Raw genomic sequence first — 17,817 nt, forward strand, 5'->3', positions numbered from 1 at the left:
GAGGAGCAGCGATTCTCAGCCTGTTTTGGTAGGTGACTCCATTTTCAGGGGCCAAATTTCTCAGGATCCAACTTTTGTACAGATCTTCTGCACATATATTCCTGAGCATCCAGCAACACAGTTAATTATCATGCTTCAAAGAGTGAAAGATAGCACATGGATTAATTTTTTTTACACATTTAACAATGCCTCTATGAATCACTGTGTGTAAGATTAGGCAGTCTATACTCACAACGTCTACTTAGAAGGTTTGGTTTGTGTCACACTGCACATTATCCAAATCTGAGTAATGTCATTGAAAATATGCATCTTAGCTATTATATACAACATAGATTGGTACTATGATTTGATTCAAGGGCAAATCGTACGAGCAGTGAAGTTTGTCAGTTTAGTCAAGTGTAAAGTCAAGTGTAACTGGTTTAATAATTATAACCAGCAGTCTGTACTGACCATTGGAGTATTCTAAATATGCATTATCACTGTATATGATCACGTAAAGTTTATAAATCCAATGCAGTTTTCACATGTATGCTCTGTGGCAGGTAGACCTTTCACTAAATTTGGATTTTAACCAACACTAGAGCGTACATTACTGCATTAGTTTACAGCCTGAAATATACCCTGTGTGCTCTTTAGATTATGGGCATACATTGCAAAATATGCCATTAATATTGAATTTGTAGAGTTTTTGCTAGAGACCACTCCCATGAAGCAGGCACAAACAGAACTCAAGAAAAAATAATGCACTTTGTTTAGCGCATGTAAAATATAAATGTAAACTTTGATTAATCTGGGAGCATTTTGGATGCTGTCCCAGCAGAAAATGGAAGGAAATTGAATAAATAGCCTAGGTTAATGAAATTTGCCCTGTGATGGCAGTGGTGCCAGGGTGTATTCCCACATTGTGCCGAGTGTTCCCGGGTTAGGCTCTGGATTTACTACGACCATAACCAGGATGCAGAAGTTACTGAAGATGATTGAAATGCTGGTAAGTTTAGAAACAGTTGTAGTTATTATTTTAAAATATTCCACAAGTATATATCTTGCTCTAAGCCATGCCTTACTTCATTATGTCCATGCCAGTATGGTGAAGTCGCCATCATAGGGTCACAGTCTGCCGATTTCACACAGAAGGCATCCTGTGAGAAAATTGAGTTTGCAGAGGTATGAGCCAAGCACAGTCAAAATAGTGGAGGACAACCCCCCGTACTTCCTTCCTGCTGAACCACTGGAGAGGAAGATAGCAGGAGGATAATCACTTCTTCCCTCTCTGCCTCTCCCCTTCAGCCTCCAGACCCTGGGGGGGTTTCCTCAGTGGTCTGCAGGACGTATGATAAGCTGTCTTGACACCAGGAGGTGTGGAACTCACCCAATTCTTAATGTATGCATCCTTCCAGTATCTAGTTCATCGCACTGAAACTGAGGGTGCGAGCTGAATGTTTAATGACTTCATGCTATGTAAGCGAGCATTCTTTGGTCTGCATTAGGTGCTTTAACCTCCCATCCCGTTCTCTATGTGTGTGCGGTGAGAGCGTGATCAGTGATCTCTGTCTGAAGACTGTCTCATCCAGTCATACTACTTCCACACTGCAAAGAACTGTACCTCTGACTTACTCATGATTGACCTTTATTATGTTTTTCAAGCTAGACAACTCTTGTTGTGGGAAAGATATGATGGCTGTGCTTGTTTGCTATATCTCATACATCACATGGGTGTGTCCTGAGCAGGGGCTCATGGGAATTCCATTATATCCTGCTCTGCTTATCTGAAAGATCCTTCCTGCAGCATGCAAAACATAGCATTACTGGTCTCTGCTGGGTTCTTCTGAAATGCTCAGTCAGATATGTTTGATGTGTTATTATTACTTGCATTCACACCAGCAGTGACGTGACAATGCCACCAGAAAGCATTCATTTGTAATAAGATTTGGTGAGCTGCAGCCACGGGAGGCCAAGCATTTATCACAATGTGAAGTAGGAGGGGATGGAATACAAAAAGATTTTTAACTTTATGGATGTGAAAAGCAGAGTGATTTGACCAGTGGGAGTGAAAAAAGGGTGATATGACACCTCACCAACTCCCACCTTCGAACCTGTGAACCTTTGTATATTTTAGTTTGATATATTCGTTCCTACTTGCAGCTGGTGATATTCTCGAAGCTGCTTGGGGGTTTGAAAAGTGCTAGATATGCTGTTGATATTCAGTGTTGTCTTTTGGTATGTTGAACACTTCAAGCCTGTTAAGTAAATAGCAGAAATTGTGAAATGCATTGTTTTCGGCTTATTTTAACACTGGTAGATGGTGATGCACTGCGTGAAAATGATGTATACACAAGTATTTACCCATTACTACAATTCTAATATATTTTTAATGGGAATACATTAGATCTGAATTGTGGTCAAATGGGATGTTTAGCATATATTTTATGGCTAGCTATGGTGTTTGTTTGGCTTTGTGGAAATAGCTAGTTGCTAGCAGGGAAACCATGGCAACCAGCAGTAAACTGAAGGTAGCAACAAATACTGCCAATCAAGGTAGAGTGATTAGAGCAACACACGGTTAGATAGCATACATGGTTTAATACATCCTTATCAGTTGGTGTTCGAGCCTAGTCATTTACTTGATAGAAGCAGTTGAAGCCTCACCTTTCAGAATGGTCCCCTACTATTGCATAAACATTTTCCTGTTTAATGAATTATGATCTGCTATTGAGTCTCCTTCAGTCTGCATTTAGCCCCATTCTGTATTCATGCAGTCTCAGCTAACAAGCAGCATTGGATCAACAGAATTATCACTTCCCCCTGTCAGATTTCATTGACATGCCTTATTGACTGACGGGCAAAATGGGCCCTGCAGGGGTACAGAGCTCATCCACAAAAACCTCTGCAGCTGTGCCAAGCTTTATGAGCTTATGGCGAGAGCCACTTAAAAGTGTTTGTCTACCTACAAAGCCCAAAAGTTTAAAAGAGTTTCATCTTGAATCTTAACTCCCCTCTACAATGACCCTAAACTCCTATATTACTACAAAGTTGGCTGAGTGACTGAAATATTAATGTCTGCTTTGTGCTTAATGTGACTCAAGACTGGCATAGTGGAAGGAGAAGGACGTTAATATTTAATTTACATTGAACATCAATTAAACTTTGTTTGCTGCATGGAAAAAATATTCAGCTGACTACAAACAGTGCACTCATGTAGGAGCCCACTCATTTGTAGGTCTATATTCTGTAAGATGGTTGTATACAAAACTACTAAATAATTCCTTATTGTGTTTATTTCGTTGTCATTTTCCTATCTCTCGCTGTGTCTTGCTGTATCTGTCGCCGTGTGGAAAATTATTGATGATATGGCAACATGGGGATTGATTGTTAAGTGGATAAATTTATCTTGCGTGAATTCACCCCATTAGCCAGCTTATCTGCCATCTGTCTTGAGGTGGGAGCAGGCAGGCAGCCTGGCATCAGGATGGTGCCCCCCTCACCAAGGCGGCCCAGCAAGCAAGCGTTCTGCACTCTCTGTGGCTGTCCCGATGCAACACAGACTAAGTCATGGACCAGACACACAAAATGAAAATATTCCTTTTGTGAATATGCTCTCAATATGGTCACTGTAATTTGCCATTGGTGAAGATGTTTTTTTTTTGCTCACATTTTATTTATTATAGTTTGGATTTTTTTAGGTTGCATTTGATGTCTTATAGTTTGAATAATAGGAGAACAATTACCAGATGCTGCATGATGTTTTTAGTGTGGGGCTTTCCTGGCATTACATGGGATAACATGGAGTGTTTAGCTGATCCATGTGGAATTCTCACTGACTTTGAGCAAAGATAATCCATCAGATCTTTCAGGTCTTTCATGTGAAAAATTGATTTAACCCTCTCCCTATTGTAGAGACTGTCTTTGAACTTAAATCAATGTTGACCTGCTAATTATCTAAGGAATATAATACTACATAAAAGTGCAATGCAAGACTTTGTGTTCGTTGTTTGAATTAAACAAGGTTTTCCTTTAGCATGACCTTTGCATGCTTCACAAGAACATTCTGGCAAACTCTGATTTGCCAAGGTGTCCTTCACACTCCACTGTCATTGACACCTACCTCAAATGTTGTTAATGCATCCACACTGGCAAAAAAAAAAAAAACACATAGCAGGCCTCCACATGGGAGCTGGCAAAGGATGCTATATGGGATGTCACTTCTGGTTGGCTCTGTTTTGTGTGAGTTGCCAGCCCACAGGGATTCTGGGAGCTCACATGCGGATGTGCTCAGCCCCAGCCAAACCCTGCCGGCACAAGAAAATAAAAACCACAACAATAGAAAGCGTGTACGGTGAAGGGTCAGAGTTCAGTAGTCACATTTAGAGCCTCACCCCAATGTCAGATGCCATTTAAACACAACACACTCACTTTTTCATTTCTCAAGAATTACGGTCGCATTATGCTCCCAGTGCAAACATCTTGCTTCTGCGGTCTCGCTCCATTAAGCACATAAAAGAACATTTGCTGAATACCGGGTTGTTCTTTTTTTATTTTTTCCTGAGCTGCCCAGCCATGCCTATGCATCATTGTCGTTCTGAATGTAATTCTGGCTATCTAATGTGTTTCAGCGTTATCTGTGCTCAAAGCTGTCTGTCCTTTTTCATAATGTGCTGTCATAGTCTTCACAATATACTGCCATACATGAAGCAGCAGGTTGACATAAAGTGATTTGGCAAAGGTGTACATATGTTCAAGGTGTACAAAGAAGGCACTACTACACTAGAGGTTTAAGGTGCAATCACTGGTGTTGCATCTTTTATGTGTTTTCTTAAGAGGAATGTAATTCTAGAAGAACACCACTCAGGTACATAACAGGACCTTAAGGACCACTATTGTATCTTTTGAAGTGATAGAATTTTCCTTGCCTGTACCTTGGGAAACAAAATGTACCTTTCCTTTTTTTATGACAGCGCACTTCTTTGAAAGTGATTTCCATCTCAGGACAGTTTCTGGTAGAATGAAAGATTAACAAATTAAATAGGTATCTTTGTATATGAAGTTATTTAGCCACAGATGTATTTGGAGAACTGAATTTGAAAATGAGATAAATTACACCAATCAGAGTTTGACCGCATTGGCAGATGCTCTCACTGAATTTCAGGCTTTTTCAGATCCCATTATGATTTTGTGAACTCAGTCAGATTGTTATCGATTCTTCGTTCACTGCCTTGCTCTATGGAATGGAAGGTCACTAGAAAAATAATTGAAAGCAATCGCTTAGCCTTTCCACTCCCTTGTAATGCCCAGTGCATTTGGGTGGTACTCCCATTTACTTCTTCATAGGCTATCTCACAAGCCCAGTGCTAAGAGATTGTATACACTTCTGACTCCCTCTGTGCAGAACCAGTCGATAGATATTCTCCACATTCTGCCCAGAGGCCAGCTGCCTGCTGTCGCTCTCCCATGCTGGTAATTGTGTTAGTCGCAGCCCGCTAGAGGATCGAGGCCTCAGTCTGAGACTTTTGCAGTAATGTGTTGGGTAACCCTAAAGCCAACATTACAGTAGGGATCAGTGCCAGAGTTCCACACGCCAGTAGCACTTTGCCGAGTAGCTTGGGCCAAAGCAGGCCAGACTTAGCTTGCCTTGTGTCTGGCAGATGGCTGGTGCTAGCTGCCTCGCTTAATGAATCACAAGGAAATGGAAGCCCCTCTGCTCGGCGAGCAGCAAGCCCTCAGTCTGCATCTCGTCATCCTCCTCCTCTCCTTAAGCTGATTAATTACTGGCACTTGCGTTTATCAGCCAGGAAAGCACTCTCACAAGTCCTCTGGGAGAACTCAGCAGGAGGTCCAGTCGCCGCCCAGGCTTACGCTGTTGTTGGGATGTGAGTAAATGAAGAGAGATGGATATGGCATGTGGCCATTTTGTATTTTCACTCTCAACATCAGGAACACTGGTATACTGCTAATGTTTGGGTTTGCGTTATCCTATAACACAGGATTCTGGCTATAACAAATCCTGCATACTATGGTTTTAATGGACTTTATGTTTTGAACACACTCGCATATCTTCTGTCTTTTTTCTATAATTACACCATGCGCTATGAGTCTGCAGGTAATCGACTCATAAATTACTGCATTGTGTACTGTGCCATTCATTTGCCAACCAATTTTGTCCTGACATTTCTCCTGTATGTATTTCTCCACCACTAGGGAGTGGAGGCATTGTGTTTTCGGGTTGTCTGTCCATCCATCTGTCCATCCGTCCGAGATTGTCATTAGTGTGATATCTCAAGAACAAGTGCTTGATTGTTGTATGAGTTATATGGTATTATCATTGTAACCAGCAGATGAACTGGTTAGCGTTTGGAATTGACCCAAACAGGGTCAGTGACACAGCAAGGTCAAATGTCTGAAATATATATTTCCTATTTTCCATTTTTAGGGTATTTCAGGAATACAAATTAGTAACCTGAAGGATGAGACTTGATGGCGGCAGAGGCATCCCCGTCAACAACACTGGCCTCAAGTTCTACCTGTTTCTTCATTGTTGACTTTAGGCTTATGCTCCTTCTCTTGCTACAAGCTAATGATTTAAATCAGTTGTATTAAAATGTATCAGTGTGTCATAGGATAACTAGTTACCAATATGCCATTCTTTTCCCAGGAACACATCATAGAATTTCCCAGAAACTGGTATTAGGTCAAAGTGCAGCTGATTGCCACATTGCAAGAGTTCAGTTCTCACTTCGATTCACATTTGACCCCTTCCCAGTTAATGACTGTTTAATGTGTGAAACGGACATGTGTGTGATGGTGGTGTGTATTTCTTAATTGTGCATGACATTTAAACATATATTAGATTGGTCCTGGTGCATTTTACAATTCTCTTTAATTTAACTGTAATTTTTTTTGTAGTTCACAGTATGATTCTTTCCATTAAATTAAATTAAATTAAATTAGTTTTTCAGAATTGCTCTACTGACTACTACTGTTTTGCTCTACAATACTACACTAGTTCTATTTAGGCTCCATGTATTTGGACTGTTCTAAATGAGACATAAATTGTATGTTCTCCTCTGAGCCTCTCAAGATCTCTCTGTCTCTGCACACACAGGAGCAGCACAGGCACACATCAAGGTCATTTTCTCCAGATCATTCCGTCATTTCCTGCTTCCCTTCTCCCTCAAGTCTAATTAACTTTTTATAACAGTCTCTTTAATATTAGCCTTAAATAGAGCAAGATGTTTGATGTTGGAATCCGATTCGTGGCAGAAGTAAGCTAAGTATTTCATCAGTGCCAGGGGGTGTCTTTTCACCCAGTGGTGCAGCTCTTGGGCTTAACAAAGTGCTAGGCTTGAATAATCTGCAGTGCAGGAGGAGGCAAGGGATGAGACGGAATGCTTAACTTAGTTTTGAAGAGGAATGCACAGCCGGTGATGAGAAACTGAATCCACTGCCGCTGTGGTTATTTCATGCATTCGGTCCGAAGTGGGACGGAATCTGGAAGTGTCTGCCGGGGTTATCTGTTTCCGTGGGATGTTTCACAGTTCCAGTGCTAAAATTATCTCTTTGCAAAATGTGTGTGCAGCTGCAAGTTATGTGATTGAAATACGTACTTCTATCTGTGACAGAGTGGATGTACCACAGCAGTGTGGTTTTAAACTGAATCCGATTTAACCCTGTAGATGCAAATTTCACTCTATAAGAACGTTTTAATAATAAGTTTTATCTTTGCACTTTTTCAGGCTCCGCCCCCTTATATCTTCAAATCCCAAGAAGAAAAGAGCAGCTACACAGGTGAGGAGCTATTCAGACTGATAGCACAGACGTGAGGTTTAATCAGCAATATTTCACTATACGTTACAAAACAAATACTAAATTCTAAATTAGTTTACAAAGATATGTGCTATGTTTGGTTATAGAGGCAGTTTATTTTAATTTAGCAGCTCATCAGTGAATTAAAATGATAACCAATACCTATAGCTCTATGTGAGTCCTGTTCTACATCTTTCTCAGTAATCATGTGGCACTTTATGTGGAATTCATATTTATTCTGAAGCCAGGATCTGCTGTTATGGTTTGATTGTTTGATTGATTTGCTGTTTTGCTCTGTGACTTTTAGTGCATCTGAGCATGCTCAGATTAGGATCTGCTTAACCTGTATTTAAATCTGATGCTGTGCTGTGAGAGAGATAGAATAAAAGAGAGAAAAGGGGAGAGGTATGTGCAGGCATAGAGAGAGAGCACACACACACACACACACACAGATTGCTGGCGGGGGTCAACTGGGCCGTCGCTAGGCAACCTCCTGGTCCTGTCCTGGTTGCTGTGGAGTGGCTGCTCTGATTGGCGGAAGAGAGACAGCAAAGTGAATTGGTGTTACATAACCGCATGTGTTCCTGTGAGGGAATCGGAAAGGAGTCACCATCAACAAACAATCATGAGCATTTATCTGACTGCTCTCTCCAACCCAAGGAAAGGTCTAGGGGGGGAAATGTAAATGCAGTGTGACTCACTATGAGAAGCTCTTAAAGATATTTATTACTGTGTTTCCTGAAGTTGTCATGTCAACTTTGTCACAGTGATATGCTTGTACACAGTGGGAGCAAATGTCATGCCTTCGTGGCCATGTTGCAAGACGACCAGAGACCTTCTGCTCAGGACTACATATAGTGCAAAGTTTATAGTTTCACATTTGTTTAATGTTAGTCTCTAACTTATTCACCTAGATTATTTGCCATGCACATTCTTTTCATGTTAGATTTAATGAGTCCCAGAGATTCTATAGCTGCCAAGCTTCTCTATTTGATTGATCCAAGTCAGGGTTAACTCAGTTGGGGGTCTGACCCATGGCAGAGCGTCAGGCTCTCTTTGAGGCCAGCAGAGGGGCTGCTTCTGAAGCTGTGCACAGTTTTTCCCTCTCACTATCAGAGGAACCCTGCTGCTGCTGCTACCAGTCCTACAGAGAGACTGCCTAGAGAGGACCCTCATACCATATATGCCAGCTATAATTAGCTTATACTTCCATATTCATCTTTACTTTTCTACAACATGATAATTAATTAGGCCTCTTGCATCCCCAGGTGGTGATTTCTCTCTCACAAATCCTTTTTTTTCTTTATATAACTTTCTCTGTTTTTCCTCCCACCCTGTCTCTGTATTTTTTTCTACTGTTCCTTATGGATATTGAAGTAGTCAATACTGAATACATATATACTGCATAATTGGCAGAGATCCAGTTTTCCCATTTGTTTATTTTATACACTTTATTGCTACCTTGCTCCCTGTCATTGATTTTAGTGGATGTTTTTGCAGAGCGTTGAATGAAATTGGCCTCAGCCTTTTATTGATTAATGCAAGGTTTGTTGAAGGTCAATACAAACTTATCAAAAAATCAACATAAGCTATTCTCTCTCCTGTAATATTTAGATTGTGCCCAGTGCTGTGATGCTGCCGCCAGTGACCCCTGAGACTCCGCCAGCCCCTACTCCTCCTCCAGTCATAGAGAGTGGCCCTGTGACATATGAGGAGCCCACTGAGGAAGAAGAGGACGAAGAAGTGGAAGAGCCCTGTGTCAGTGCTATGAAGCTTATGGGAGGAAACGGTCAGTATGAGCAACAGACAGGTTCATCACTCAACAGACAGGTTTGGGTGATGAAGCTACAGTTAATGATCAGAACGGTTGTCAGTTCAATTTCCATAGTGAATGAAATATTTAAGGTAGAGTATATTTATAGAAGTCAATGTTGGTGGATTGTTTAAATAGATTTACATTATATAAATACATTTAAAACAAACAACTGACTATGTATAATCAGTAGATTATGTGAGTACTAAGGAAGATCACCATTCATGGTGGCAGGCAGTGTTGTCTTTATTTTACTTGTCCCTCGTTGTCTGTAATGCATGGATCCCAGGGCTGTAGTCAGGACCACCTTTGTGCAGTCCAAGACAAATCCAAGACCTTGAATAGTTTAGACAAAACCGAGGTCAACGGGTGATATATACCTAGTCAAGGAGTCCAAGTAGAAGTGAAACCAAGATCAAGGCAAAAGAAAAGGCTCCTCTGGTTTCTGTCATAACCTCTCTAATGGCGACATCTGAGAGTCAGCTATACACCTGCAAACTTGCTTTGACCAATGGATTTAAGTATGCAAAAGCATATCACCAGCTGTTGAATAGGGAACATATACAGCACTGCAATTAATCTGTACATCTGAAAAGAAAATAAGAGAGCGTTCAATATCATTTATGTGAAGCCTTTCTAATTTTGGCAGTGACAATGGTCAATGTTTTTTTTGGCACACAGTATGCATTTAATATGAAAAATAGTTTATGTTTCAATGTTTACATGGATTTTTACCAGAATTTCTTCCTTTGATGTAATTTGAGCGGAAAATTGGATGGAAGTATGAATTTTTAAATGTTTTTTTTGTGTGTGTAATAAACAAACCAATAACCTTTTTCCCATAGTGTTAGCTAAATGACCCAAAATAGTTTTGTGCCTGGACCAGATTTGAGTACTACAATCCTAGTAAATATGGAGATAACTTCCCTTCTACCCCCTTTACCCCCATCATCTCCCTAACTTAACTGCAAAGGGTGAAGTCTATCAAGTGCTTCCTCCAAGACACGTGAAGCCAGTCAACTGCTAACACAATCTGAGGAATATGCTCATTTGAGTTCAATTCACTTTATTGTCCACATGGGAAATTTTATTTGCAGCTTAATATGACAACAACACATAACACCACATAATAACACATGATTTATAAAAGCCAAAGAACAATAAATACAATTTATTTTAAAGTGTGCCCTGTGATGGATTGGCACCCCATGCAGGGTGTCCCGGGGATAGGCTCCAGGCTCCCCACGACCCTGTGTAGGTTAAGCGGTACAGAAAATGGATGATTGGATGGATTTTAAAGTGTAATTACAATTTTAGTGTCAAGTGACTTTTTTGCAAATTAAGCATATTTACTACACATACTAAAAAATAATATTTGTATCTGTTCATAATAAATGCTATCTGCCCTCTTCCACATACATGAGCTCAAAAACACCGATGATTGGATAGTGTCACTGTGATTGACAGGGGACAGAAAGAATGCCATCCGTACCACCCAGAGAGCATGGCCAATTTTTAATCTTATATTATAAACCTTTTTTTTATTCCAATATCTCAAATTCAATTCAGGAACTTTGCCTCTCTTCCCAGAATATGGCTGCGAAGCCGAAGAGGAGGAAGTTTTTTAATGCACAGTGTTTGTCTTCCCGAAAACAAGCTATGATTTCATCAGCATCTGAGCGATGTCTTCTCCCCATGTAGAGACAGGAGAGAGAGAAAAACAGGGCTTGGGCATGTGTGCTGTTGTCATTACCATGAAGGAACATCTATGTGTCAGTGAACTTGTTCAACTCCTGCAGCATCTGAGACAGTAGAGGGACATCTGAGGGTGTTTGTGCGACATGTGGGAAACACATGACTGAAGACAAGAACTGACACATGACACATGCTAATCCACCAGATGTGCATTGCTGTAATTACGTATAGGAAAACTGCTAAACAAATCATACATGTGCTAAGAGGAAACCTAATAAGTTGTTGAACATCTAATTATGTTGTGATGCAGCTTTAGAATCCGCCGATGTAGCATTCATTTAGGAATTAAGCCCACTCAGGTGATGTTTGTATGATCAGTGACAGATTTCATCCTCATTTTATTCACAGTTCTGTGTAATAGTTGTTTCTGATGTTGTTCTGATGACAGCAATTGTTTTAAAAATGCTTGAAGGTGCTCTGATAATAGATGTCATATTTTGAAGAAAAAAATGTTATGTTATGTAATGGATTTATTTTTGTGTCGTTTTAGTCTTGTCAGAGTTTTAGCTTTGTTAAACTCTATAATATTGGCCCTCATGTTAGCATATGAGTGCACATATGTATAAATTTGTATAAATGTACATAATACCTATTGAAGTTTTGTCACTTGCTTCGTTTCGATGAAAATGCAATGTTTCCGTTTTAATTTTTAATTACATATGTTGATGTAATGTATTATGCATCACTGTTTGTTACTGTGATATTCTCCTGTTGTTGTTTTTTCTGCTGGCTACCTTGAAACCCTTTAGGTCTCTATTAAATTTCATAAGAAACACCTCACGGCTCAGTGATGAACAGCTGGTAGCCTGAGAACATTCCTAGGTGTAATTAAATTCACAATTTCCATGAGAAAAAAAACTATGTATTCAACCACTTGTCAAGATTTTATTGTGCGTGTCAAAAAAAGAAAAAAAAAAACTATAATGGAGTATTTGTTACAGTACCAAGTTCAGTTCCTCATTATTATGTTTGATATTTGACGTTGTGACTGCTATTTTCTTTTCTCTTCCAAATCCTTTTGTTTTTTCTTAAGCATGTCAGTGTCTAAAGATTCTTTGTTATACATGAGCCATAGCCCGTATTATGTAGGCTGCCTTTTAATGCTGATCTCCCATTTCTCAGTTCTTCATCTGGAAGACATGCAACCACTGACAAATCTGTCAGTGTGTAACGTGAGACCCTCACAGACCCTCAGGTGCGCACGTGCGTGAGTGTGTGCGTGTGAGAGGGCAGCAGATGGCGAGCACTCATTTCTGCTTGTGATATCACCGTCAGCTCGCATCATTCTTCCATACATCATTCCCATTCTATTATCAGGGTGTACACCTGAGACTGATGAGAAAAAGAGCTCATCTCATGAAAATACACCTGGTAAATATAGCAAACACATTTATTTCTCTTAATTACTAGGTTTAGTTGTTAGGTTCAAATTAGCACCATGAACATGGATAAGGCAAGGTATTCTTATATTGCATATACATAATACTAAAGTGTACTCTTTGTGTTCTGTCCATGTATCATCTATCTCTGGTGCTGGAGTATGCAGCATTATGATGGTGTAAACCTTTTTACGTGGCAGATTTCCTCACAGTGCAGGTGCTTATGGAGTAGATGCAATCAATCCGCCTGCCTCCAACCATGAGGCTGCTGGGTAATATGACACTATAATGGTCTGGCGCTGCAGCACTGCTGCCTGCCAATCATGTCTGATTTTATTTGTTAGCAGATGCTGACTCTTTCACACTTCAACTATATCAGGTTCTTCAAAGACTGGATTAAACAGCACAGCATGGTCTGCTCCATTTCCCCTCCATCTGACTGACTCAAGACCAGGCTCTGGTTTCTACCCATAATTCCCATGCAACACTCTAAGCAAGGTCATCTCAGTGACTTCACCAACTTTTAGTCATCTGGCTTGGATCAGGGGATTCCTACTAATTAATAGGCCTAATTGATTTACTTGGTTGTGTCATTTCAGTGTCAGAATGTAGTTGAGTATATGACCCAGTTTGCTTTTTAGATATACATAATGTATATTTTTTCACAAGGAAAATCTTATCTTTTGTTTTGGAAATGTTTATCATGACAAAAGGCCATTTTGATTATACCAATAGCATCAGCGTGATGATGATGATGATGATGATGATGATGATGGAGCAAATCTCCCCACAGATTGTGCCTCATAAGTTTTTTTTAGTAAAGTTGTGTCTAAATGTTTGCCAAACTGAACTAAACATTTCCACTAGATTTAAAAAAATTTGAGAAATGCTGATTTAGGTCGTACTCTTGCATGTGTATGTTGATTACCCGTAATGTGCAAAGGATGTTCTTGACACAGCTTGTTTGCATTTAATGATACCCACAAAACATAAAAGCACACAGAGGGCTGGAAACATGAAATAACCACTAATTGGTGAAAGAAAAGGCAGAAAGTAGAAATGCCAGTTACTGCTATGCCAAAAATTATTTAGCAGTGTGACAGCATCTGAAAAGGTCAACCTCTAGAGACAAATTAGTGAAAAGTTGACTTAGGTGTGAATTAAGCGAGGTGAAAAGAAAATGGTTTGACATGAAAACAGAGAAAAAAAAAGATCTACACTGTACCCTGGTGATCATGGACACCAAGAATGTCACACAGAGAAACTGCTATTTTTAAATGTGTTTTGGCCAATGTGCTAGATCTGAAGTGTTGCATAGCATTCAAAGAATTCAAATGGAACTGATTTATAGCTTTCATCCTCTTAAAAAAGTCACTTAAAAAAGCATTTGTTTATGGCTTATGGCTATGCGCAGACAGACCAGCCCATCCTCTGTTTATGATTGGTTTTATGTTGACTCTTTTTCTTTATTTTCCATTTTCTTTAATTAATGCTAATAATATAAAATGCCTGGGTGTCACAACATTTTCTCAAAGCTATTCTTAGTCCCTGACATAGTGAATTAGCATGAGGATGTTTTTTTGATAAAGACTATGAAGCACTTCTTTAAGTTATTCTGGACAAGGGCATCTGCTAAATGCTGTAAATGTAAATAAATAAGCAGTATAAACTTGACAGTATAATCCATATACAAAAGTGCAGTAATATATGCTAATTGTATGATCTGAAGTCGATCATTCAAGTAAATTTACACACATTCAGGAGCATGAGTAGGATACGAATTTCTGAAATTAAGAGATTTTCATGAATACCAGATTTCTTGTGCAAGTGCTCCTACTTGATAAATGAGGCCATTGTCTCTATCATTGCCTAATTGTGAGCTATGAGTGTCGTCAGATGCGTCATAGCTAAGTCAGCCAGTCCACAATACTCAGGCTGGATGTGGACCCAAAATGTTCTGTGGAATGTTTCTCCCTGAAAGTCATTCTCAATGTCCCATCTGATACAATAGCCAAAAGGTTGTCAACCTCTGTTGGTGAAAGCTTGTCACAGAGTTGATGTCCTCAAATGGATTTCTGATCCACTTAAAGCCGGGGTCTGATTCTGGGAAATATTTCTCCAATTGCAGGCCTTATAGGTGTGCTTTCAAGGCTGCAACTATGTCGCCATTTAGCTACCCTTCATCTGTAAGGAGAAAATCCTCAAGCACTGGGAAAGATTTTGAACTCTCAGCGATCTAGGTGTGCACACCGTAATTCCATCTCGAGGCGTGCAGCCTTCATATTTGTGCTCAGATTCCAAATGAGGCCAGAATTTAGCTGGTTTCATAGCCTCATTATCCAGGGTGTCGTAGCACAAAGTGTTGATGGAGGATCTGGTCTGGATGTGGTTTATAATATAACGAGCTCTCTTCTTCATGGCTACATATGTTTCAATATTTTTCTATCATGCATAACTGTTATAATTGCAGGTTGGCTTTCTTTTACTTAATAAATTGTATCAGGCTGCCTTGTCGCTGTGGTTATAGCACTAATATGGCATGAATTCTTGCATTTATTTTTGGTAAATTGCTGGAAACTTTGAGCACTGTTACCCTACATTCACACTAGCAAACAACAAAGCAACAAGTAATGAATAGTAATTCATTTTCTATATACATGTGAATGTGACACAGAGCCACAATTTCTGCAACAGCAGCAAACAACAAAGTGACATTTGAAGTAAGATTTTCTCAGTTCTGTGCAAAACGCAATAAACAGACAAATTCAAGTGACTTCCTCAAATGATTCCTCGCCAATCCTATGGCGAATGTGGTCCAATGTTTCTTCAGTTTCCCATTCACTTGCCCACTCACTTTAGTTCCTACCTGGATCTATTTCTCAATTACTGTTTGCCAAACAAAAATGGAAGAAAACCCTATAACCATGATTTCACCTTATCTTGTCATATACAACCTCTCATTAAATGTGTACAGAGATGTTACAAAGAAAAATAAAGCTTGGAAAGAAGTAGCAGAGATTATTGGTGCCTCTGGTGAGTGTACGTTGCTAGTACAGTTAGCTTGCTTTGTTAATTTGCAAATCCACTGGACAGTCCACAGCCACAACAGACAAAAGTAATAGTTGCTACACGCCCACCAGAGACAAACGACAAGCGACACGAGCGACTTGTCACTTGCTAGTGTGAACGCAGGGTTACAGTGAGCTCAGCTCCAGCTTCTTTCTCACTTGGCCACATTGCATAAAGGCATCTGCCAAATAAATAAATGTAATCTGCTCTGATTCTACACACACACATAGCCAGGCACATAGAAGATTTATATATTGACTAACTTTGAGACAAGCATTTGGCTGCTTTGTGGCAAACTTTTGTAACACTTCTTAATACCAGCACTTACTGGAACTGCAGTTGCTTTTTGTTTCCTTTACACAACTGTCTCGTGCTTGCAGCACTGTCACTGTCAGCTTCTTTAACAGCTACATGCTTGGATTGTATTCTTCCTCACTTCATCGCTTTGGAAAAAAGCATCTGCCAAATGAATGAATGTAAATATAACATACTAAACCTCACAGCTGCTGTGATTCCACACACATACGTAGTCCTTCACACAGAGAAATTATTGGTGCCTAGCTTTGTGATTGACTGCTTTGAGACATTTTTTTTGTAGCATTTCTGAATACCAGCACTTATTCCAACTTGTGAATTCGGTTGCAGCTCACTCTCTTCACACAACTGTTTTTCACGTGCGTTTGTTAAATTGGTGGAAATTTAGTCTCGCAGCACTGTCACTGTCAGCTCTTTTAACAGCTACTTGCTTGGATTGTATTCTTCACTTGGTCGCTTTGGATAAAAGCATCTGCCAAAGGAATGAATGTAAATATAAACACACTAAACCTCACAGCTGCTTTGATTCCACACACATACACATGCATTCACATGGAGAATTTATTGTCACTGTCTCAGTGTATAGCGTATTCATTAGATCTCCCTAGGGACTGGGCTGTTTTTAGTGTTGCTGTGTGTTCAATGCTTAGTGAGTTTATCTCAACAGGAAGATCTGTAGGATGTAGAACATACATGCCACCTAATGCACACAATGACTGTGGACATGTAACACACAGGTGAGAAGAAGATGATATGATATGCATAATGAAAGGCAAAGTGTATTGGATCCATTAAGAGATGAACATTGGGAAGGTTGTGAAGCAACTTGCTGGGGCTCCATCTGAATGATCTATTGGAATGCAGACAGGAGCCACAGAGCCTCTGAGAAGGGTAAAGTCCCACTGCCCACAACCCCCTCCGTCTCTGAGCCATCTGCTGCTGTGCCATTCCCTCTGCCTCCTCTCTCCCATTTCCAATACAAGCGCTCTGTGACAGGCGGCACCCGCATGCTATGGAAAGCTGGCATGTGCCTGTACGCTGATCTGACATTCTTTCCACTCCAGCGTTTCGATGCAAGGGGTTTGAAGGGGCTTTTGTGTATAAATATGCAGGCAGTGTATATTTATAGGGATTATAAATTGAACAACTCATTTGCTACTTGACTGTCTAGCCTGGCATTGGATGATGATGCTGATTTAATGTATATTTTTATCCTAGTTCATGATGTTCCTGGATATTTAAAGCTCTCTCTCACTAATGTAGTCAACCCCTATAAGAATGTTCCTATCTGGAGTAATTATCCCGCTATAATTCCATGAGAAATGGCCCACTCTCTTAGCCTAGTTGTCTGTGGCCTACAGGCAGTGTCATCATACCCATCATAAACACCCACACCTGAAAGATTACTACACATGTTCCCTTCCTTAGTCCTCTCAGATGTTCTCCTCAAACAGAAAGCAGCATGTATACACTGTATTTGTGGTGTTAGGGGGATGCAACCAAGCATATGCTTACTTTTTTTATTGTAAGTTGTCGTAGATTTTGTGATATATTGTCAGAGAATAGATCTTGTGCTCATTTTAAGAAAACAGCCGAAACAGCAGTTATCCAGCTGTTATAACCAGGAACTGTTTTAAAATCAGTCACACCCAGCTTGTTTTTGTGTGTTTTAGGTGTGTTATTGTTTCA

At 39.9% G+C, this 17,817-nt stretch overlaps 1 protein-coding gene across 3 annotated transcripts in view; it reads left to right on the forward strand.

Annotated features, from left to right (window-relative positions):
• brf1b (BRF1 RNA polymerase III transcription initiation factor subunit b) overlaps positions 1–15,568 on the forward strand; it is a 62,927-nt gene extending 47,359 nt beyond the window's left edge. For 2 of the 3 annotated variants that reach the window (XM_026944508.3, XM_026944507.3), the window contains 3 exons: positions 7,728–7,779; positions 9,412–9,586; positions 11,201–15,568. In XM_026944508.3, the coding sequence (XP_026800309.1) occupies positions 7,728–7,779; positions 9,412–9,586; positions 11,201–11,238 (265 nt within the window). In that variant the 3' untranslated portion in view covers positions 11,239–15,568. The remainder of the gene's footprint in view (positions 1–7,727; positions 7,780–9,411; positions 9,587–11,200) is intronic. The other variant, XR_008305262.1, reaches the window with a different exon arrangement.
• The last annotated feature ends 2,249 nt before the right edge of the window (positions 15,569–17,817 follow it).

This window comes from Pangasianodon hypophthalmus, chromosome 19, assembly GCF_027358585.1.
Source record: "Pangasianodon hypophthalmus isolate fPanHyp1 chromosome 19, fPanHyp1.pri, whole genome shotgun sequence".
Taxonomy (NCBI): Eukaryota; Metazoa; Chordata; class Actinopteri; order Siluriformes; family Pangasiidae; genus Pangasianodon; species Pangasianodon hypophthalmus.